Source organism: Cottoperca gobio, chromosome 24, assembly GCF_900634415.1.
Source record: "Cottoperca gobio chromosome 24, fCotGob3.1, whole genome shotgun sequence".
Taxonomy (NCBI): domain Eukaryota; kingdom Metazoa; phylum Chordata; class Actinopteri; order Perciformes; family Bovichtidae; genus Cottoperca; species Cottoperca gobio.
This window is the reverse complement of record NC_041378.1, coordinates 15,124,012-15,147,920: the sequence shown is the minus strand read 5'-3', so window position 1 is coordinate 15,147,920 and position 23,909 is coordinate 15,124,012. Positions and strand designations below refer to the sequence as shown.

Sequence of the window (23,909 nt, the reverse complement as noted above, 5' to 3'; positions counted from 1 at the left end):
TGATGATGATGATGAGAATGATGATGATAAGAATGATGATGATGATGATGATGATGATGATGATGAGAATGATGATGATGATGATGATGAGAATGATGATGATGATGATGATGATGATAAGAATGATGATGATGATGATGATGAGAATGATGATGATAAGAATGATGATGATGATGATGATGATGAGAATGATGATGATGAGAATGATGATGATGAGAATGATAAGAATGATAAGAATGATGAGGATGATGATGATGATGATGATGATGAGAATGATGATGATGATAAGAATGATAAGAATGATAAGAATGATGAGGATGATGATGATGATGAGAATGATGATGATGATAAGAATGATAAGAATGATAAGAATGATAAGAATGATGAGGATGATGATGATGATGATGATGAGAATGATGATGATGAGAATGATAAGAATGATAAGAATGATGATGATGATGAGAATGATGATGATGAGAATGATAAGAATGATGAGGATGATGATGATGAGGATGAGGATGATGATGAACTTATTGTCAGTCTGAATTGTTGTATTGCATCACAGCAGCTCCATTTGCAATATCAACATATACAAAAGCAAAAAAGACTAATTTACGACAGGAAACAAGGATACATACACATAACCATTATCATTCTGAGAAACATGATTTAGTAATTGCTTCAAACCTTGTATTAATTTAAGGATTGTGTTTCTTGATTTACAGTATTTTAAAAAGATCTACAATAAGTATATATGATCAAAGAAAATATTGATATATTGCCCAGCCCTAGGTGAGCTTATGCAACCTTTTAGGGCTGTCATTACAAAAGAGTGGTACTAATTGCATGTCTTGCCCATTTTTACCATCATATGTGTCACTTGATACAATGTGGATCACACCTGCAATGGTGAACGTCCACTGGCATTGTATGCTCGGCCCAAGAGCCCTGCGTTAATGTGATATGGAGATCCTCTTGGATTTGATCTCTGCGGACATGTTCTTCAAGTCCTCAATCTCTTGGTTGAAAGGAGCGGGAGTGTCTTGATGCTATCAGTCTTCTCTAGTGGGAACGGTTACCCATCATGTTACAATGGCCACAGTGGAGGGGCGATGTTCAAAGAGGGAACACAAATACCAGATATACCAAATATTCAGTGTGTTTTTCCTTCAGTTCACTGTGTATAATTCAAACGTATAAGTGTAATCACATACAAACTCTCAAAGGAAATAACAGTAACTGTCAACCCAAGCTATTTTCAGGAATTACTGCAGAGGTGTTTAAAAGTAGTTCAGGTTTAATTTGGTTTACTAAAATTACTTTTATTTCTCTGTTGTACTGAAGCTCAGGAGGTTCCGTCTTTTTGCATTTCACTGAATTGCTTAAAAGTGCAACATGATTTTATTTACTTCTCCCTATTCTCCGTAGGCCTACCCATTTAAATAGAGTGAACAAAGCACCTTACCTTCGTAAAATGTACAGAATTCTAGTTCATTTTATGCTTCACGTAACACAGGATTTACAGTCAACCAGAAGAAAGCTAAGCCCTGTAATAAGCTTTCCCTGCTACTCGTCGCTGAAGACCTTGTAAATGAAGAACACACCTTTACAGGGACAGGCCTCATAGGATTTCCCTGTGCGTCAACATGATGTTCTGTGAGAAAGAAACGCACCTTTGATTCAAACTGTGCCTTGTTATAATTTAAGATGATTTACGAATCTTTAAACTAAAATGGGTTGCACCAAACAAACTAATTCTTACAAATAAGTTTTACGCCGAATAACTGGCATGTAACTGTTGCATAGCAAACTGAACCAACTGAACGAAAGTTAGCTTTTTAATATATGACTCGTTTAGAGTGAGGAGTTATGGAGGTAATATGGAATATGGTCGACATATCTCACCAGACACGTGATTAAAAACTATTTGATAAAGGATTTTAAGTTACGGCCCTCGAGGTAATTCATAAACACACGCAAAAACATCCACTAGAAAAAGAATCTAGACAGCAATAGACGGACGATTAGATGTTTTTCCTGGCCAAGGTCAGGTTCCTTGAACACAACACGAGCGGAACGTGTCATCACGTGGTCACGTCATGTCAAAAAACTTCAATATTAAACGAGACTGTCATTAACATCAGTGAACGCAGCGTGGCGAGTGTAAAACAGAGAAAGCTGAACGCGGAATGTCGCACTTTCCAGGAGAAATAATCTCGAGCGTCATTACTGCACGAGACATGCCGAACTGCACGAGCTGAAAGGACGAGTGCGTTTGGATAAAGTTAACACTGTTCGGCGGAGTTTGGCCCAACAAGCAGCTCTCTGCAGAGCGGAACATACAAACATGGACAGATAGAGAGGTAGACCACCACACCAAGAACAGACTGTTCCACCACTGCTGTGCAATCATCACTGCCATTTACAATACTCACTTTATTTTCTATCAACCACTTGGTACTTATATTATTTTTTATTCTCTTTAATTATTGTGTACTGCCTTTTTACTTCATATGTTCTTTTGCTGTGACAAGATACATTTCCCCATTGTGGGACTAATAAAGGATTGCTGATTTCTGACAAAACAGAAAGATACATGGATAAAAAAGTTGCTTTTTTGCACAGCATAAAAGAAAAGTGAAATGGATGGGCTGTCTAAAAAAAATGTGCAGAGGTTACGAGTTCAATAATTAGTATGGCCCTCGAAGGATGTTGTAAAAAATAAAATGGCCCATGATAGGAAAAAGGTTCCCAACCCCTGAATTAAAGGATCTAATAACATCAACTTGATCATCTTAAAAGGATATTTTAGGGTCATTCCTATCTTTCCAGGGTCCTATGTTCTTGATATAAACCAGGGGTGTCAAACATACGGCCAAAACCGGCCCTCCAGAGGGTCCAATCCGGGCCGCAGGATGACTTTGCAAAGTGTCAAAATGACAGAGAAGACATTAACTGCAATTTTTCAATAAAAGTAACTGTTAATTTAAATGTGTCCACTAAATGTCTTGTACCTTTGAAGATACACTGTGATCTGTAAGTTGTAATGCACATAATGATAAACTGAGGCATAATATTGAATATTGCACTTATTTTTCTTTAAACATTTTAGGTTGTTCGTAATGTTTTGTAAAAAGATAGCTCATTAAATGTGAACATTTTGAGAATGTACTTTTTGCGCTAAAACAAAGGGAAACATTTGGAGTTGTCGTTATTTACAGGTTATTATGCTATGGTTTTACTGGTCCGGCCCACTTGAGATCAAATTGGGCTGTATATGGCCCCTGAACTAAAATGAGTGTCACACCCCTGATATAAACTAACATTATAAGTGATTGGTAAGGGCTATCTTCCCAGTTCTGCTTATGTGTCTGTTCATCTTGCTCTCCTCCAGTTTGATCTGTCTTTTCCCTGGTCCCTCTGTGCACACAGAGGACACTGGAGATGGTGCATGCGACAACAATAATGGACCGCAGAACATGTTTTGCCTTCCTCAGCCCCACACACTTCTGTTGCTGGGAGTATTAACTTAGCCGTTAGCCCTGCCACCTCCATGTCGGCTCGCATCAAAGCCCTCTGCCACGAGCACGTGGACGCCCCCTCTGACTCTGTTAGTCTGGCCTCATCATGGTGACGCTGAAAACCATTTTTTCTTGTTGTCACGGTCTGACCTTAAGCTGATGAGTATATTACACTAGCTTTATAGAGAATTAGCATTGGCCTTAGCCTTTGTCCTCGATTTGTAAATCCCACTCAAGACACTTTTTCACATGTTATATATTTAATTCAGAGGATTCCATTGGGAATTACAATCAGTTCATCAATAAAGCTACCGTTTGAGGAAAATTACCATTGTTTAATATTTTTCCAAAGAAATTTAATTCAAACATCTCCCACCATCTTTAAGGAAACTCATTGAAAGCACTGCTTACAAGCCCCCTGGAGGTTGATTTCAGTTGAGTGGTGAAATGATTCCCTCTCCATCACTGTGCAGCCAGTGCAGGGAGGGGCACACAGAATGGTGTGGAGCTCCTCACTGTCTAGGGCTCTGCACGGTCGAAAACGTGAAGCTCCCAGATGATTGGGTTTATTAAAAGCTTTCTTGTCCCGTGCCGTGGCACAGCTCGCTGATTGATCTCCTTTGACGTGTCCTTTTACCCTGTGTCACATTAATAAACGACGTCTCTGCTGAGAGACTGACAGACTGCCTCCTCCGAGAAACAGAGAGGGAGAGGAAGGAAGAAAGAACAGAGGAGATAGGGAAATGAAAAAGATGCAGACACTCAGATAACAGCATTAGCAGTGAATAGAAGAAAGAAAAAAAGGAAAGGAGTGAGTCAGACACAGCAAAAGGCAAAGTGGGAAGACCAACAAGTACCACTCATTCACTGCAGCGATGTCATTTTATTGCTGATGATGATGGCAGAAGAGTCAAGATATTTATCACATTCATCGGGTCTATCAACATTACATAATTCTTCTATTCCATGGCAAAACTCATCTTTGAAGTTTTTATGTTCTCCCTCTCTTTAGTGGTCTCCAGTGAAACATCATAGCCTTACTGGCAACTGAGACAGGAACAGCTTGAGGGTTTCCTTCTGGCCATTTTACACAGGATAATGTCGGCTGTCCTCCTGCTTTTGCTGCTTTATTGCTTTTTACGTAAAACCAGGGAGAATCAGTTAAACCCTCAGAAAAATCTAAGCAATGTTTGTTGCACTACAGAAGTGTGTGGAGGACTGGAATCAACATAGTGCTCATCAGTCACCCTGAGAAGAGACGAGGCTGTGGTCCATTCAGCAATGTCCTTCACTTAAAAACTCAAATCTACTATAATAATATAGTAAAGCGTAAACGGGTTTCGAGGATGTGTTCAGCAGCAGAGAGGGGAAAAAAATCATTGCTACAATGTCATGATGGCTTATGGACACTTTCAGTATTTAGAAATAAAACATGTTGGAAACCAGCAAAATTACTGTTAAGAGGTGAATTTATCTGTGATACTAAATCTTGCATTTCAGAAACTACAATATAACTACACACCACAATTTGATAGCCAAGTGTTGGTTCTGGCTCGCTAACGTGACACTTAAATACAGCTAGTAGCAGTAACAACGCTAATTATGTTAGCTCATGAAGGTAGTGAGACCAGTGTGTGTCCTAAGCCAGCACAGGTTAAAAACACAGAAGCTCCCCTCACACAAGTAAAATCTGAACATAACGTTAGCATAATAGAGATTCCTGCTATGTAACGTAACATCAGAATTCATGAGATTCTTCCAGTTTACCATTAAAATACACCAATACATGAAACACCATTATGCTAGATGTGTTAGGTCAGTGCACAATTCAAATAGAAGATGACTCCAGTGTATACAACCAAATCTTCATAAGAAACCATGTCAATTAAATTAAATATGTAATAAGTATTATATATTTTCTGTCTATGAACACCCTAACCCTGATAAATGTTAAGCGTAGTATGATGCATTTTCCATTTCAAGCCATTAAGTCTGCCACCTCTATCTGCTGTCACCAAGTCACACTGAGACTCTAAACACACATCTCACTAATCACAGAAGTATTGATCATCTGCAGAGCCTGACAAATGTTTGCAATATTTATTGACAGCCATAAACACACGGTGACCGTGTGAGATGTCTTACTGTAAAACAGTTTCTTCATATTTTCTGTGTGAATTATCCACCAACTCAAATCCAGAGCTCTGTGAAAGACATCTGCTTACAACTCAAGATGAAACATTGAAATGACTTTTGAATGAATTACCAACGGATTATGAAATAATATTTACTGAGAGTGTATGTAAGCAAAGACTTGTATGTATTAGTTTCTTGCTTGTTACGCTCTGTTGCTCTGTTGACTGTATTAGCAGACTTCTCAGCTACTAGGATGCGATTTGACAGACTCTACAATGAGATTTATCACTTTGGAGAGAAACTACTGTACATGCAGAGGAATCCAAACTGCTTTGTTAAATTACTTTTAAGCTTGTCAGGGGAGAACTAAACTTCCCCTGACTGTAATAACTGCATCCAAAACAAAACAAGACGACTTTAAGTGATGGATGACATTGCCACTACACATTATATTGCTACAATAAATATGATGGTATTAACAAGAATCAATTATGTATACACAATGATCCCAACCCACAGCAAATGGGTTCACCACACTACTAACAACATTTTACTAAAACACAGAATAAAACTAACCACATTACAACAACCAAAACATCAAGGAGGCCTAGAGGCATCAAATGTTACCCTATCAGATGGATGCACACAACCCATCACCACCACCAATCAATCAATCGAGAGAGAAATAAATATCTCTAGCCCACATCTGGATCAACAACCACTATTGGACAGCATCAATAAAATTGGAAAATCAAACAAACCACTCTCAAAACTTTAGAAACTCAAAGCTTTTACTGACTTTACCAATGCACCTTATATTCCAATAGACAAATGGGAAATACATCCACACTAATAACCACTTCTGGAATAAAATATGCAATCATTTAAGATTAAGAGAATACAAGATCCTTATACAAGATCCTTCACAGAAAACACATCACACACACACACACACACACACACAATGGGATTTTCCGGATCAGACATATTATACACTAAATGTACATTCAACACAACTGATGGCTGCCTCCACGCACTCTGGCTGTGTCCACTAATACAACATTTCTAACTGCCACATTATCCCTATTCCTTGGTTGTATTATTTTCCTCTGTATACATACTCCTAATACAAATCCTAAAACTTCTACTTGTGGTCCCAACTATTACCAAGAAAGCAATACTGCTAGACTGGAAAAGTAGAAAGCAAATCAACATCTCACAATGATCTTCTAACGCGACAGATATCATTGGAACAACAATCGGCTCTATCCTGCTGCCGGTGAGCTGATGCAATAACTCAAATATAAATGTAAATGTGAGCCGATAACTGGGGTAACATTTATGTGAATAGGGGAGTGTGTATGTCTGCATGTATGAACAGAAAGAAATGATAATACTAAACCAAACCCATCCTGCAATGCTTGCGTAAATTGCATCCAAACACAAACAGATTATTAAGACCTGGTTATTTAGTTTTAATTCTTCTCTCCTTTTCTTTTTTTCACCTTCAATCAACTTCTCTTTTCTTATATTTCAAATGTAGTTCTTACTTTTCTTTTTCCAAATGATTTGTTTTTATTTTCACATGCTGCCCCATTACTTATACAACTGTTGTTGCCTGTATATTTGTTGTTTTTGTTATTAAAAATCGTCTACATGTGTATGCATGAATTGGTGAATAAAGGGAAAATCATGTGTATATATATATATATATATATATATACACACACACATATACATATATATATATATATATATATATAATATATATATATATATATATAATATATATATATATATATATATATATATATATATATATATATACACCACACATATACATATATATATATATATATATATATATATATATATATATATATATATATATATATATATATATATGTATATGTGTGTGTGTATATATATATATATATATATATACATACATACATATACGTGTGTGTATATACCATACTGTTGTTAAGATCTCTTCTATTCTCTCTCACTAAGCTTTATTAGCATTATTTTTGATGTTACATTGATACTCTTCATATTGTTGAGTATTACATTTTTTAAAATGTAAACGTTAAATTTAAACACATTTTTTATATTTAAAACATTTAAACTAATAGAAGGAAGCAGAGCGCAATGTTTTCTCTTCGTTTCTATCCTAGCACCGCGCATGCCCAGTTCACTGCTCAGGAAGAAAGGGGAACATGTCTCTGGCGAGGTGAGTACCGCGACCAGGCCTTATGAGTTTTTGTTTCACGAAATTATATATATAATATAATATTGTCGTTTCCACTTTATATTGTCCGATGTATAGATTGATTTCAATATTTCACATTGATGTTGTTGCTCTGCCCGCTATCGTTTCTTGTTTATTATCGAAGCTAATGCTAGCTAGCTGAAGTGGTATGTCGTAAGCTAAACATTTGGCATCAGCTAGCTAGCTTAGCAGCACGCATCCGTGGTCAACAACACCACGTTTATCAACTGTTTACTGTTGGCGTGCTAACTACATGCTTCAGTTTAGTTCGTGGAGATTTAACGTGTTATGTATGTAGCGTAATCCGACTGTTGTCTACCTGGCTAGCAGTTTTAACACTTACTAAAGGTAACGGTACTCTGTGCTACTGTTGGCTAACGCTAGCTAGGGCTTAACGTTACTTCACCTGAGCTACTGTACAAACAGTGAGACGTTAACATGTATTATTTTGTGTTCAGCTTTTTACCGGCGCCAACCCAGCTGTCTCAGGACCAGCTGGAGGCAGAGGAGAAGCTTCGGGCCCAGAAGTCTTACTCCAACGCTGTGGTTTCGTCCCGCAGAGAGCCCGCTCCTTATGGAAACAGAAAAGGCTGGGTGCCTCGATCACTTGAGGTATATTTGTTTGTATACTCATTAGATACATGGTTATCTCAAACATGATACAACTGATGACATTTCTGATTAGTGTCGTGGTTGGGGGTATTTATTGTCTGATGCCCAACACCTGTGTGACATACTACATATAAAGGAGTATCTGCCATAGAGGTGTTTATCACTAATCATCCATCTTCTAAGTTTTGCTGTAATTCTTTTGTTTCTGTAGGACTTTGGCGATGGAGGATCTTTCCCAGAGATCCATGTGGCCCAGTTTCCAATGGAGATGGGTAGGAAGAAGAAGACATCCAATGCACTGGCAGTGCAGGTGGATGCAGAAGGAAAGATCAAATATGACGCCATCGCCAGACAAGGACAGGGCAAGGATAAGGTATACAGGCCAATGAAAAATGTATCCATGCACAACTTGAGAAATATCAAGCGTAGATTAAATTAGAAGTCTGGTCTAATTCTTTCTAAAGATGGTAGGTTAGGTTAATAGCACGCATACTTTGATTCTAGTTTGTCCTAGTTTGCTTCATTTGTTAGTTATTTTTAAGCATTTCTCGTCTTTCATTGTTGCAGGTGATCTTCAGTAAGTACACAGACCTTCTTCCAAAGGAAGTTCTGAATGATGATACTCCAGAACTACAGAAGCCTGATGAGGAGGCTGTAAAAGAGGTAAGTTTAGTTGCAATGTGTATGTATGAAAAAAAAACTGCGTTACAGGCAGGTTGTCATCAGATCACATTGTTCTTGGGACTACTTAAAGATCATATAACATTCTTTACACCATTTACCCAAGGAGAGCAGTTTGTGTTAATTGTATCCACTGGTCACTGCAAAAATATAGCTGATGTTACTGTTCTATAGATAAATAGAGTTTTGACAACTTTGTATTCCGTTCTTTTACAGAGTAAGAATGTTGTAAATCTATTAATGAGTCTACGTCTAAATGTGGTGGTTTTCATGTGTCCTTTGTAGCTGACGGAGAAGACCCGCAGTGCCCTGGACAAGCAGGTGTCTCAAAAAATTGCTGCTGCCATGCCTGTAAGAGCTGCGGACAAACAAGCTCCTGCACAGTACATCAGGTATGTATTAGAATTTAACTATTTCATCATCATCTTAGAACACAGACAGTCAATAGGGAGAGTAGGATTGTTTTACAACTTCTATGCTTTCATATAGTGTGACTTTGACATTGTGTGGGATTGAAGGTAGTGATAAAGGCCCAGACACACCAAACTAGTGGCGACAGAGAAGACTGTTGCGTCTGCTCATGTTGCCTGCGTCTTGGCCAAAAAGTTGCATTTGGACACACCGCAAAAACGGCGAACTGGCACGTACTTTCTGCGTTCGGCAGGTAGTCTGTATTCCTCATTAGAAAAGGTAAACAGGGAAGACCTCTGGCTGTAAATATACAAGCCGTTGTTATGACACGCACATTAAAACCAATCAGCGTTTGCCGACCATTTTCACAGCTCTCTCGCTGATCACTTAATTTCAGGTGGCCATGTCGTTGTCATATAATGATCATGAATATCCGTGTTTATGAATGATCAGATTAAATGAAGATGAAAAATTGAATGCGCTCACTGACGGCAAGAATACATTGAAATAGTTGACTTCATGTGGGTGAAGGTAAAAGTTTTATGTTTTGTGACACATTTCTTCCTCTTTGTCTCCCCTAAAGATACACCCCGTCCCAGCAGGGAGTGGCTTTTAACTCGGGGGCCAAACAGAGGGTGATCCGCATGGTGGAAATGCAGAAAGATCCGATGGAACCTCCACGTTTCAAGTAAGTGAACATGTTATAAAAAAGATGAAGCTACTGTTTGGAACGGGCTGAATGCTTGGCCCGTGGTATTGCTGCTTGCAGCTTTCTGGAGAACCATTCATGCAAAAAACTTCACACTCGACTCTTCACTTCTTTGGGTCCTGAGTAATACACCCGCCGTGACATATTTGCAGTCACATGCTCAAGTCGCAGCTACTCAAAAACACTGATGTAATACAGTCTGGTTCACGGGGGGAAACACTCCCTTATACGAACACCGGTGGAAAACACTCAGCGGATGTAGTATGAAAGATATTAGTAGTTTGCTTTGACATAACCACCGCGGTTATAAAGTAGAGCATGGATTTAATCTGTAGTTATTTTGCAGGTGGTAACGTTAGTGGTGCTATAAGTTAGTATGGTAAAAACATACTTAATTTGAGTTGCAATGGCAGAGAGCTATCCACTCGTGCTTGTTGACTCAAGGGAAGTGAGTTCAGTTGGTTATCCAGCATCCATGTATTGTTACTGTATCCGATTAACATTAGCATATCCAGCCGTTTTTGACATTCTTGATCAGCCGTATCAATTAAAAAACGTCTGTATTCCATTTCTACTTGATGTGCTTCTGTTCTGTGTGAATTTGCAATTTCTAATTAACTTAACCATCAGAATCAAGCATCAAGTAATAGCTGAAATAAAATATAAGTGACTAAGAAGTCTGATAGACTTTCAACAGATGTATTGATGTAAAGTTGTAAAGAAGTTGTTATTGATTTTAAAATGTCAGATGAAACTTGGCAGTAACATGGAGGATGAAACTGAATGGTATAATTGTATGTGCTAGGATCAACAAGAAGATTCCTCGAGGACCTCCATCTCCTCCTGCCCCTGTCATGCATTCCCCAAGCAGAAAGGTACAGTTGTCTGAAATGTTAGAAACATTGTGCTGTTCAGTATTTTTGTGCTATATTGAAAAATGGCTTGCATTGCATCCAAAAGATGTTCCTGTATGTTTGACGCGTTCTCTCCCTTTGTTGTAGATGACAGTCAAGGAGCAGCAGGAGTGGAAGATTCCTCCATGCATCTCCAACTGGAAAAACGCTAAGGTAATGAGACGCCAGGATTACACTTGCACTTTTTTGTATTTCCAGAAGTCAAACCCATTGTGAGTAGGTCATGCAGGCATGGTTTTTGTTTTCCAGGCATATTTTTTGTTTAACGTTTGATACATTGCATGAATATTAGATTTGTAGGACTCCAGATCTTATCATGGTTATTCCAGTTGCCTTTTTTTTTCTCCTCTTCTCTCCTCAATTCTTTCTCTGTATGCTTAATATCTTTCAGGGCTACACCATTCCTCTTGACAAACGTCTGGCTGCTGATGGCCGGGGGCTGCAAACAGTTCATATCAATGAAAACTTTGCTAAGCTGGCCGAGGCGCTCTACATCGCTGATAGAAAGGTACCTCACCATTGTCCCTGATCAATATGTGGTTCAGAATAGTTGCATTGCCTAAAATAATTACCATTTTACCCAAAATAATATGACATTGTTTCATAGGCCAGAGAGGCAGTGGAGATGAGAGCCCAGGTAGAGAAGAAGATGGCCCAGAAGGAGAAGGAGAAAAAGGAGGAGAAACTGAGGGAACTGGCCCAAATGGCCAGAGACCGCAGGGCAGGGATCAAAAGTCACGGGGACAAAGGTGAGTCCTAAAGATGTGGACAATAAAAAAGCATGTGTGTGTGGTTGTCTGAGTGAGTGGAGCAGACTGTTGTCAGTGCTGTTGCCAGTTTCTATATCTGGAACACGAGTCGCATAAGTGATGACAACAGTTTACACGCTGCTGGTGTCAACAGGACCAGTAAACTGTGAAATTATGTTTCTGCTTCCCTGCTGATAATTCACATGTATTTTGAGAAGAGAAGTCTGTGTAGCATGTACTGTTGTACATACTTGTTGACTGTTTGGACACATCCCATCGACTCAGAATGCAAAGTCTGCATTTCCAATTTTGTTATAAATTCCAAAATCTGTCCGCTGTGTTTTTGTCTTGCAAGTTAACGGACCACTGACTGTCTTCTCACTTCTCCCCCTCTCTTTCTTTTCACCTTTTCACATCATCTGTCTCCCACTCCTCCTCCTCCTCGCGTGGTTTTATTCCTCTTTTGTATATGTTTCTATGCACCCCCTTCTCCCTCATTCCATCCGTCCATCTTCCCTCCGTCTCACGCAGCAGGTGGCGAGGACAGCGAGGTCAGGGAGCGTGACGAGATCCGCCATGACAGAAGGAAAGAGAGACAGCACGACAGGAACATTTCCAGGGCTGCTCCTGATAAGAGGTGCTGGACACGCACTTTAAACACACCGCATGTGAACTCACTCACCCACCCCACCCCTCTCCGTAAACACACACAGCCACGCATTTGCAGCGCTCACTGCTGAATCATTCATGGGGCCAGTAGTTATACTGAACAAACGCAGCAAGATCCAACACAGTACTCAGGCAGTCTGCGTGTCTGCAAGGACTCACACACTGTGTGTGTGTGTGTGTGTGTGTGTGTGTGTGTGTGTGTGTGTGTGTGTGTGTGTGTGTGTGTGTGTGTGTGTGTGTGTGTGTGTGTGTGTGTGTGTGTGTGTGTGTGTGTGTGTGTGTGTGTGTGTGTGTGTGTGTGTGTGTGTGTGTGCTCTCACTGTCAGGTTGTCAATTTATGGAATTGTGGGTCCCTGGAGGAGTGGAGGAAGTACGATTCAGAGGAGCTCATTACAATCACAATTCCAGCTGTCAGAAAGCAGAAACCTTGTTATCTTAAAATTACCTTTGACTTAACTTTGAGATGCTGTTTGCTGAAGGACACTCAAAATGTTAAAGTCATCAAGAACTTTTTAATGACTGATTTATATTTCATCAGAGATTAATGCTGTAATGGCAAAATCCTAATTCTTTTTACAAATATAATTTTAGAAGTTAGGCATGCATACACATTTCAGCCAACATCTTATTCATGTAACACTGTGAAATTACGGTTCTGGGGTTTAATGCTACAGCACTATAAATATTGTAATTATAATATTAATGGAATTAAGTTCTAACAAGTGTCAAGTCCTTGCCGTGTGTTTGTGTCATTAGTTTCTGCCAGGAATCTTTGCTAAATGTCCGACATTGTTTTCTGTCCCAGGTCGAAGCTGCAGAGAGACCAGGACAGGGACATCAGCGAGCTCATCGCTCTGGGCGTGCCCAACCCTCGATCTGCCAGTGAAGCCCAGTACGACCAGCGGCTCTTCAACCAGAGCAAGGTTAGAATAGATCACACCTCCTTTCCTTCAAGGATGACAAAAACATCAACATGTGCAAGACTTAATACTCAGCTCTGCAACATGAGACTTTAAGATCCCTGAAACATCTGTTCCAGACTGCGTAGAAGGAAGTTGAGTTTCACCTCCAGGGGTTGGAACAGTCACTAGGGGTTTCTGTTTCGCTGGGATTGAAAGCCTCAGTTGCAGAACAAACTCGATAGATGACTGTCTCATTATAATATTACACTAAGTAATTTGATACCCAAATACAAGGAAGAATTGCATCATTATCTATGCCCAGCTACAACTGGAAGCAAAAGACTGTTAAGAAATCCCCTCAAAAGGTTCAGCTATTAGCTTGTTGTGCACTTGCATCTTTTTCTCAAAGTAACTCTTCTCTCCCGCTCTCCTCCAGGGTATGGACAGTGGTTTTGCCGGTGGGGAGGATGAGTCGTACAACGTGTACGACCAGCCGTTCCGCGGCAGCAGAGATATGGCTTCAAACATCTACCGGCCCAGCAAGAATATAGACAAGGACACCTACACAGATGACTTCGACACACTCATGAACAACAACAGGTACTTTAGATCACTTTGTTTTTACTCCATGCTCAATAACATATTATACATGTGTTTGGCTGTTTATATATTTTATATAATATGAACTAATTATTATGCATCCCTGTTCACGTTTTTACTTTATTTCAATCCAGATAATGAAGTACTTACTTTTTCAGAGAGCCATAAAAAAAATCTGAATTTGGTTTATTGCCAAGCAGGTTTTTACATACAAGGAATTTGCTTTGGGGTGTAATGGTGCAAACATAAACGCAGTAGGAGAAGTTTAAAAATAAGAGTAAATAATAAGAAAACTTCTATAAAATACAAATAACCTTCAGAACGATGCTTTCAGATGTCAATTGGACATGAGAAAAATGCAGCGGCTGATTTATTTCAAAAACTTGAGTCGTAATGTCTTTTCCTGCAATATGGCTAAATATCCCTGTGAAAGAATTAGTTCTTCTTCTTTGCCATTGCTGGTTTGAAGGACTGTTATATGTATCAGGCTACTAACGGGACTGCTGAAGTTTGAACCATCTCAATTGTAGTTAGAAAAAAAATAACTATAAAATCTTGAATCACGACGCACATGATGTCCCAGCAGGAGCCCTCGTCCTTGGGGGCAGCAGCGCCACACTCAACTAGCCGAGCATAGCCTGTCCCATATGTTTAGTCACCAGCTTGTCATTGTCCTCTAGGAATGCTTGGCTGGCTGCAGGGAGTTGCACTACTATGCAAAACATCGAAAATCTGTTTTAAGCAAATTCCCAGAGACGTGCAAACATATGTTCTGTGGAATAATGTGAGCGTTTGGACCCAGTCCTGTATATCTTCACATGGGCAAACTGACGGAGGCAACCTGCTAACAGTTAGCTTGTAGTTTCAACACTTTGTCCTCCATAACTGAAGGGCAAAAAACAAGCAACAAAAACAAAACTGAGAACTCTGTAAGAGAAACTATGAATTTGCTGCTCACTGTAATGATCTTTTCTTCTTCTCCTTTCCCCAAACAGGTTTGTTCCAGACAAAGAGTTCTCGGGTGCCGACCACGGGCAGAGGCGGGAGGGGCCAGTGCAGTTTGAGGAGGATCCCTTCGGTCTGGACAAGTTCTTGGAGGAGGCCAAGCAGCACGGCGGCTCCAAGAGGCCGTCCAACAGCAGCCGCTCAAAGGACGACTACCACGACAAGAAACGCAGGAAGGAGTGAGAGCGGCCGGGCTCAGCGTCCATGTTGGAGTCCGTGCTGGGGAGGTAGTCCGACGGTTCAGAGGTGTTTTAATATACTCGAGTCTATCAGGAATGATTGGTCACATTTTTATTTTCTTTCAGTGAGAGAGAAGGTGAAAGATTTGTTTTTTTCTCCTCCCCCCCCCCCACATTTGTTGTTTACTCGGGTCTATTCAGAATATGCTACGCATTCGGTGTCATGCTTAATATGACAGCAGTACATGTATAGCTCGAGTGGAGCTAAACTGTTGTATGTGTGAGATCAGCCTCTGTCTGTACAGTGCAGCAAAGTCATTTCAGATGTGGACGGTGATATTTTGGCCCTGGAAACGTGTAGATCTTAGTTTTTAGTTTTTGTTTTTTAAATACATGCATACAGAGTACACCCAACAGAAACTCAGCGGGACCTGTTCATATTTACCTTTTTCCTATTTGTCTCCCACATTCCCCCCCCCCTCTTTTTTTTTTTTGTTTGAGTTTTTGTCAACTGTTTTATTTAAACCCCCGTTGTACTTGTGAGCACAGTTAAAGCTCGTTTTTGATGGCGGATATACAGCAGTATAAACTTATCTGTAAGATGTGACGCAGACCAGCTTTATAATTCTTGTACATTACTACCAATGGAATAAATTTCATATAGTGTGTTATATGTATCCTTCTATATGCGTTTCTTATTGAGTATACAATTGTGTACGGTATTTACAATTTGGAAATGAGTCTGTTTTCTCCCTGTCAGCTTTTTCAGTCCAGTTCAGAGCTGCTTAATCTAAACTTTTACAACATGGTGGGAAGTCCATTAGTTGTGTAATTATTTTAGTTTTCTCGTAGTAGATTTCCATTATTTTAATCACTTCCCGAGTAATGCATACCATTTACATGGATGATTAACTGCCCAAAATGTATTTAGAGAAGCCATCTATTACAAAGTGTGAGTAGTGACATTTTTACCAGAAATGGGCTCTGCAATTTATGTGATGATTAGAATAAAACTGGTTCCATTAATTACAATTAATTATGATTCATGCAGTCTGACAGTTTTATTTTCCCTGGCTTTGGAAAGTAATCAACGTGGCATTACACAGCCCAGCAGACTCACAAATCTCTGCACAGCGCCAACTTTCACTCATGCCTGAACAGGACTCAGACAGTAGTTGTATGCATGTGATTTATGTTTTCTTCGATGGGCAGTGTTTGTAGTTATGGCTTCCTGTATTAGTGCAGTGTTCTGGACTTGCATGGTATGTTTTATTGCTGGCCTTGTACCAGCATCAGAAAAAAAAATATAGCCTTAGATCTGAGAAACAACAGTGACCAAGCGTCCAAGCCAAATGAAATTGATTTATATTGGGAGAGCCAAAAAGAACGTGGAACATTTTCAATGGGATTAGTTGAAGTGTAGTGACACCGCACTCCTAAGTGTATATCCAACTAAACATTTTATCTGAGCAGAGGCCATGAAATAATGATTTTTCAACAATGACTTACTTTGAGACGGTGATCTTTTGTCTATTGTTTACTTTTAAAGCTGTAATCCTCCACATTTAAGGTCTGACTGATTTGGCCACACCTGTGGTTACTAGTGGTGACGATATGTAAATTGAAATGACACGTTTATCGAAACTCCCTTTGAGCTGCTACTGTCAGAAATGCAACAGAACAAACAATCTAGTACTATACTTTATATGATTCAACGCAAAGATGTTTCCTCCTCAAAATGTCTACTCCACCTACTGTAGAGACTTATGAAACCCATTTAATGGCTTTAGCTGAATAAATGGTTTAATATGGTCAAAATGAGATTAGGGGTGTTTATATAGGGATATTGACCATAACTGATATTTAAAATATATATATATATTATACGGTTTTGTAGTTATGGTTACTGACTCTCCCTCCACTATTTTGTAATAAAAATCTTTTTAAAGACGAGACGCTGAATAAACAAAATGTTTACTGGTCTTATTTCTTTCTTTATTTCTTAGATGTTGCAATAATATTATCGGGAATTATTTTGGCGACGATAATCCAATATTGTGTCAGGCTTATTCCAATTTTTATAACTTTAAATGAATTTCCCTCGCTGTTTGTGATCAGAGCCGACAGCCCGCACCGCCTGTTGGTTGAGAGGAAGAGCGCTGTGCAGCTTCCAGCTTCCCTCTGCCTCCCACCTCAGGAACCAGTCTAAAACACATTAAACCCTCTCTCAATTACAGAAAATTGGCTCCGATGTGATTTAACTTTGACCTATAATCATGTGGAGAGGAGCTGAAAAGCCATCTGATTTCCTACCAGCGGGAGAGAAAACATGCTCCACACCACAGAAGGCATGATTCTGAGGTGCAGAAGGGCTCTGATGTCATTTAACATTAACATGTCAGGAAGCATATCTATTTTTCATTCCTACCCTGATGTCTTCCTACTGTTCTGATTCCCCCTGGACGTATATCTTTTGATCTGTGTGTCCAACCCCTGTGCATAAATAAATGTTGAATGAGCGAATAGAAGCAAAGTCACTGTGCTGCCACCAGTGTGAGGTGATTTAAGGACAGCGGGGGTTTATTGTGAAGCCCTGTGTGAGTGTCAGTGTGAAGAAATCCATCTGACATGTACCAGCTTAGTGTCGCTGACTCATGAAGGGAATATAATGACTTGTGTGTGTTTGGATGCACATTTATGAACATGAATTAAGTCCTTTCAAGAGATAACATTTGTTTTTAAATACAAAAGTCAAAACAATTAATTGTTTCAATCCAGCTCGGTTATATCTCAAAGCAGCACAAAAGATCCCCTCAGCCTGCGTGTGTGCTCGGTCCATTGTTAGTGTTAAGGACAGCTTGATAATGGCTCCTCACTCAGCTCCTGCCTGCCTTTATGAATGTGCACAGAGGAAGATGAATGAGATTCTTATTCATGGAGGTAAGAGGAAATTGGTTCCTTGGCATTGCTTTTGTGTGCTGTTGGTTGTAAACGTTGGGCATATTGTGTTGGGCCATAATGGAATCCTCAGGTCGCAGACTGAGGCCATGATGGATGGCTTCTTATCTTTGCTCCACAAGGTAACAAACCCAGAAATAATAAACAATATTGAGTTGTTGCAGCGCATCTTTCCACTCCTCGGACTTGACTAGGATCACTTTGTTTGTTTTGTGATGCCATTTGTGATATTCCTCCCGCCTTCCTCCCCTCAGTGGCAACAAAGCAATAAGTCTGGTGATAAATGTCCCCACTGCTGCTGCTGCTGACCTGTCGAAGATGGTGGCCAGAGAGAGATCGTATCTCCCTCCCTGAGATTTGCTCTTTTCTTCCATTATTGAATGCAGCTGCTGAAACAGAGGCAGCCTTTTTGTTTTGTTGAAGAAACACACCCACACAATGGAAAACAATGGTTCTATCTCCTCTCTGCCAGAGACGAGTAAAGGTAAATTAATTCTTCTTCCACGTACACAGATGAATCATTTACGGGAATAAAAAAGACTGAATCACAAGGGCAACATGTTAATGTATCGCACAGCTAAGCACAAATAGTGATTTCCCTACAGGTGTTTCCATACTCCTTCATTGTTTTTGGCAAAAGGATAATCTACAAAAATTCAGATAAACAATAGCAGCACATACAGAACAGATATAAGTAATACAAACATAAAATGAGAATATTAAAAGTCACTTGCATAATAGAAACAGGACTACATATATACACATTCAGAGGTTTCAGGGGGGAAAGTTCCAAAATATTCCAAAAGCTTATTACTTTTAATAAACCGATTTATTTAAGTAGAGAATTCTACAACACAAGGTGAAAACTTAGGTGAACATTTTGAGAATTTCTTGTTTGTGAATCTAATAAATTGCATATAGAATAATTAAATTAACCAGATATACAAGAGCGCCATCATCTGGATTATCATAGCAACAAATATCTTCAAGGTTAAAAGAGTACACAGACGTAGCTTCTAAAAGGTTAGTCCAAAATGTGTTGGATATTTCACAATCAAATAAATAGGTGATAAAATGTTTCTATATCTATATTTACAAAAGGTACAAGAAATATAAATGTCTATAAATGTCTATAAACTTAGCGATAAGACAATGAGCAGGTATATTCAGTGTAGAATGTGTCAGAAGCAACGTTTTTCTGTTGTGACATCATTAATTGAGGTGTGGCCTATTTCTCTTAACAGTAAACAACGATCCGACAATAGATCAAACGACTACATGTAATGTGGAAGCGGTGACGGACCCGCAAAGAATCCCCCGACTCTGCAGCTTCCCCTCAGCACTACGGAGCATTGGTTTTAGAGGTCCACACTTATGAACCCTTTTTCCAGTTGCAGTGATGGCAAAACAAAATTCCCCCACTTTACTCTACCTATATCCATCTGCACTCTCTTCAAAGCTTTAACATGTAATATATAAAGGATTTATATGCTGAAAAGTGCGGACATTACGTTCCAGCTGTGTAGGATTCCACTTAAAACATTCCTTGCATATTACAATGAGCAGATTTCCTCCGGGCCTAGTAGTAACTTAACAATGTAGTTATTTATGCACTGTCAGTCTAATTCATATTGTGAATGTATAGTGTGCATACTGTGTACCAAGCCACAGAGATTGCACATTGAATCTGTCAAAGTGACATTCACCATTAGCAGCACACACCTGAGCAACCTGTCTCTCCTGTCACTCACTTTCTTATCATTAGTTCCTCATTTGTACATATTTGGGCCGGATTTCACTCATTGTTCCACGAGCAGTCTCCAGTCGGACAGAGTCTGCTGCTCACTGGAAAATGGTGTGCCTGTCAATCTGTCCGTCCTGTTTGCCTCACCTGAATCCTGGAGAGCAGAATCCGTCCTCTTGTCAGTAGCTCCCTCTACGGATAATCTATTATGGTGGGGAAACTTAGACAGGCGTAACAATCTCTAATGGTTGTGTCAGTCAGAAAGCAGCCTACTGGGCCACACACCGGCGGCATGGCACAAGCGTGGTGGGAGTCACATGGACTGCTCTGGGATTTGCTGTGACGTGAACTAGATGTTTTTGTTTCACTTAGTAGTCGTTACACATCTCTGAGGTTCTGTGTATCTTGGTGGTCATTTTGAGTCGCTTTGCAGTTGCTTTGCGTCTCTTTGTAGTCGTTGTATGTCTCCTATTGGTCATTTTGCGTCTCTTCCTGGTTGGAACGTGTCTCTTTGGGCCCCTGGGTGTGTGCCTGCTAGGCCCATTTATCAATTTGTCCATGGCCCCTTTAACTTGCTATTTGCAATATTAAAAGCAGTTATTGACACTTATGATTGTTAGAAACATTGATTGCAGGAATTATCAGTCAGCACTACAATGGCTCATTGATTGGGATGTGACTTGCACTTGTTGTTTTTGTGCATGAGGGATAATTCCTAGCAATAAGTACGTTCGTATTCATTTATATGGTTACTTTTGTACTATTGTGATTTCATCATTTGTTATCTCCCACATTGAGACTCCACTGAAGTATGAAGAATGGCTGCTTGCCTAGACTTCCTCTCTGGCAGGCAGCATTGGGTCTTAATAGGCTGCCGGGGGAATAGGAGGAAAGATTGATTCTCCTGATGATTTCATTAGATGACATCAAAGAAGGGAAATTGCAACAGAGAGCGGGAATACATCTTCAGTGAATAGCAAATTGTCTGTCATTTGAATGATACTGTGAGAACATCAGCAGTGACATGTAACCTTGTCTATGTAGAATCAGTAATTATGATGTTTTTCTCAATAGGAATATTGTGTTGGTGCATTACATACGTCAATATAGTTAATTATAGATCCTCATATCAATTGAGGAATCAATATAAATGTGAATAGTTGCAGTTGCAGTATATTCCAGTAAATGTAAGGTCATGTGCAGGTGTGGATTAAGTTTCTATAGGGGCCCTGGGAAACAGTTTGCTATCAGCATTGAAGTGGAACTGAAATGAAATGTTTCTTTACTCAGCCTAAGATTCAAGCTTCAAGCTGCTTTCCTTCCAAGGCTGAAAAGAAAGTGAAGAAAGGACTTCATCAGGTGACCATAATCATAGGTCTTGATGAATGCTGCAGTTGTTTTGTTTCAGCTGGATAAAAGCATTTGTTTGCTAACTCTGTTTGCCATAATGACTTTAAGCAGTGAATGTCCTCCACTCGGGAAGTGGAAGTCAACCAGCTTTTCATTCATCGGCAGTACAATTGTGACCAAATACATGCACAAGCCAAACTTTTAGATCTACGATGAATATTAGAGCCATTATAGGTACAACAATACATAAATAATGCTGGGGAAAGGAATATTCTGAGAAAAACTGAATTTCCAACTTTAAAGTGGTACATTTAACAGAAAAAAGACATGGATATTGTCTAAGATTGGTACATAGACAAGTGATACGTTACGGCTTGAATATTCTGTGAGAATAAAGTCACAAATTTACCAGAGTTTTTAGGGGAGTGTTTTTTCCAAAGAACCACCTGGCTTCACTTTGCAAGGTTGGATCAACCTCATCACACCACAGACACCGCCCGCCTGTTGCCATGTATTCTACCTGCAGTGGATGACCGAATCAAATTTTACTTTGCAATCGGATTTTGAAGAGACATTGGAATAAATTAAGCCTTTTCAGAAGAAAAGAACAAAGTGATTTGGATGAGTTGATAGCTTTTGTGCATCAGGAACTACAAAGCAGTATATAGATGAAGGATTATGCCATGCTCCATACTCTTACACCTCCTCTCTAACGTGTGCCTGTGGCAATGTATGAAGTGGTTGATCAAACCTTCCAAAGTGGAGCAATGTGGTTCCTTGACAAAAACATTTTATTTTATTTTTGTTGTAAATTTCTGGTTTTTTTCTCGTTTTATCACTTTAATCTTGGAAATTCTGATCTTTTTCTTGGAATACTACCCCACTTCCCCCGGCGTCTTACTTATTATTATTATTATTATTTTTATTTTTTTACCTACAATGACCCTGGTATGCCGTCAAATAGATCAGATATTGGCTCAAGGACCCCCATAAATTATGCAATTTATTATGCTTAAATTTTGCTTCTTCCAAATCAATTTGCGTTTCACCAAATACCCTTGGAGTTGTTGTTTGTGACAGTTGCCTATTTGCCCAGTTGTTAATCCAGCCAGGTCATGTGATATGTACAGTAGCAGTTGTAAAACAAGGGTAATAATGTCATGTTATGATGTTGTTATATAATATAATGTTATATTTAATTCCCTGTCACTTGATTCAGGATTTACAAAGCCTTTTAGATTTTTGGTGTAATGCCTTTGAGATTGTTGCTCTTGTTTCTTACATGCCAGATGTTGCATTGTTACTGCATATTGCTCAGTTGTGACCAAAAAAAAATTCAAGAACATATAAGTTGCTTATACATTTTAAGTCAGTCTGAATTCCACAATCTCATCAGAATGAATTCCAATCTTTTATCTTAAAGCTCCTCACAGCGTCTGTATCAATGAGAGCAGATCCTCTTTCCTTTTAACCCTGCCTCTGATCCTATTAAAGCTGGATCCTTATCACCTTTATCAGGTTTGGAATGGATGGGAGCTTAACTGCCTTTGTGCACATTGGCAAGAGCTGGACGGACTAACGTTTCATTATTCCAACATTCAAGGTTACAACCTTGAGAGGAAAGAAAGGGGGAAAGGCTCGAACGATTGATTAGTGAATCAAATCATCAGATGTTATCCTCATTGTCTTAGTCATGGATGTCACACCTTAGATGCGCACCAATGCCACCTTACAGTGAACTATAACCCACGGCACCAGCATAACCTCTGATTGTAGATCTGTCGGGGCTCAACCTCTGTGTGGCCCAACAGTGCCATCTAGGCGGTTGAAAGTTGGAGTAGGTTTATGAAACTGTGGTGTTGATGTTTCTTCTTAAAAGATCTCTGCATGAAAAATACATCACCCCGCACACAAATACATGCAAATAGTGGGGGGAGGGAGGGGCATTGTAATGCTGCCTCACATGCAAACATTGACCGTGCTGACACGTTTCACCAGACCATATTTATCGAACAGGAAATACAACCTGGAGTTCCACAGCAAAATCCTGGCTGTGACTGCAGGGATCTCCTATTGTTGTTGCATTCTCTCACACCAGAGGTCTCCACCGCTCTGTTAGTCCCTGTTCCTCACTGTTCCTCACTGTTCCTCACTGTTATATCTCTTTCTGTGTAAGTAGACTGAGAGCAATGCAAAAATAATGGAGTGATTGTACGTGTTCGCAAACAAGCCAATAAAGGTGATTCTAATCCTCCTCATGTACCTGACATATCTATAAGTGTAGCCCTTCGCCCTGTAGTACACCATAAAGTAAAAGGTAAGCATGTTCGCCAGCATGAAAGATCATCCAAGCACAAGCACGTCAAGAGGCACAAACCATATACTGTCAATGACAAGAACTGTTTCAGAGGCAGACCAAGTGACCAAAGCTGAGGGAAGGATGTCGAGGCTTTGCGCCAAAAATAATGTAGCCTTCAGCTAGCCTTGAGCCAGGCAA

At 39.6% G+C, this 23,909-nt stretch overlaps 2 protein-coding genes across 3 annotated transcripts in view; one reads left to right on the top strand and one right to left on the bottom strand.

Annotated features, from left to right (window-relative positions):
• The window catches only part of LOC115003692 (poly(A) polymerase type 3-like), a 981,812-nt gene that overhangs the window by 689,021 nt on the left and 268,882 nt on the right, over window positions 1-23,909 (bottom strand). The gene's annotated exons all lie outside the window — the stretch shown is intronic.
• Window positions 7,795-16,045, top strand: snw1 (SNW domain containing 1). Of its 2 annotated transcripts, none has more exons than XM_029425581.1 (14): window positions 7,795-7,890; window positions 8,388-8,541; window positions 8,753-8,914; window positions 9,109-9,204; window positions 9,508-9,614; window positions 10,217-10,321; window positions 11,148-11,217; window positions 11,344-11,409; window positions 11,648-11,764; window positions 11,864-12,005; window positions 12,537-12,642; window positions 13,480-13,597; window positions 14,013-14,176; window positions 15,172-16,045. In XM_029425581.1, exons 1-14 carry the CDS (start codon window positions 7,877-7,879, stop codon window positions 15,362-15,364), a joined length of 1,614 nt encoding a protein of 537 aa, XP_029281441.1. In that variant the 5' UTR covers window positions 7,795-7,876; the 3' UTR covers window positions 15,365-16,045. The 2 variants fall into 2 exon arrangements, with proteins under 2 accessions (XP_029281441.1, XP_029281442.1); XM_029425582.1 differs by having other exon boundaries at window positions 12,540-12,642; window positions 15,172-15,364.

Bases quoted from the DNA above. Each gene is read 5' to 3' on its own strand.
- snw1 (XM_029425581.1), top strand. The intron at 11,410-11,647 runs GTAATGAGACGC...AATATCTTTCAG, and splicing joins CCAACTGGAAAAACGCTAAG to GGCTACACCATTCCTCTTGA. The intron at 14,177-15,171 runs GTACTTTAGATC...TTCCCCAAACAG, and splicing joins ACACTCATGAACAACAACAG to GTTTGTTCCAGACAAAGAGT.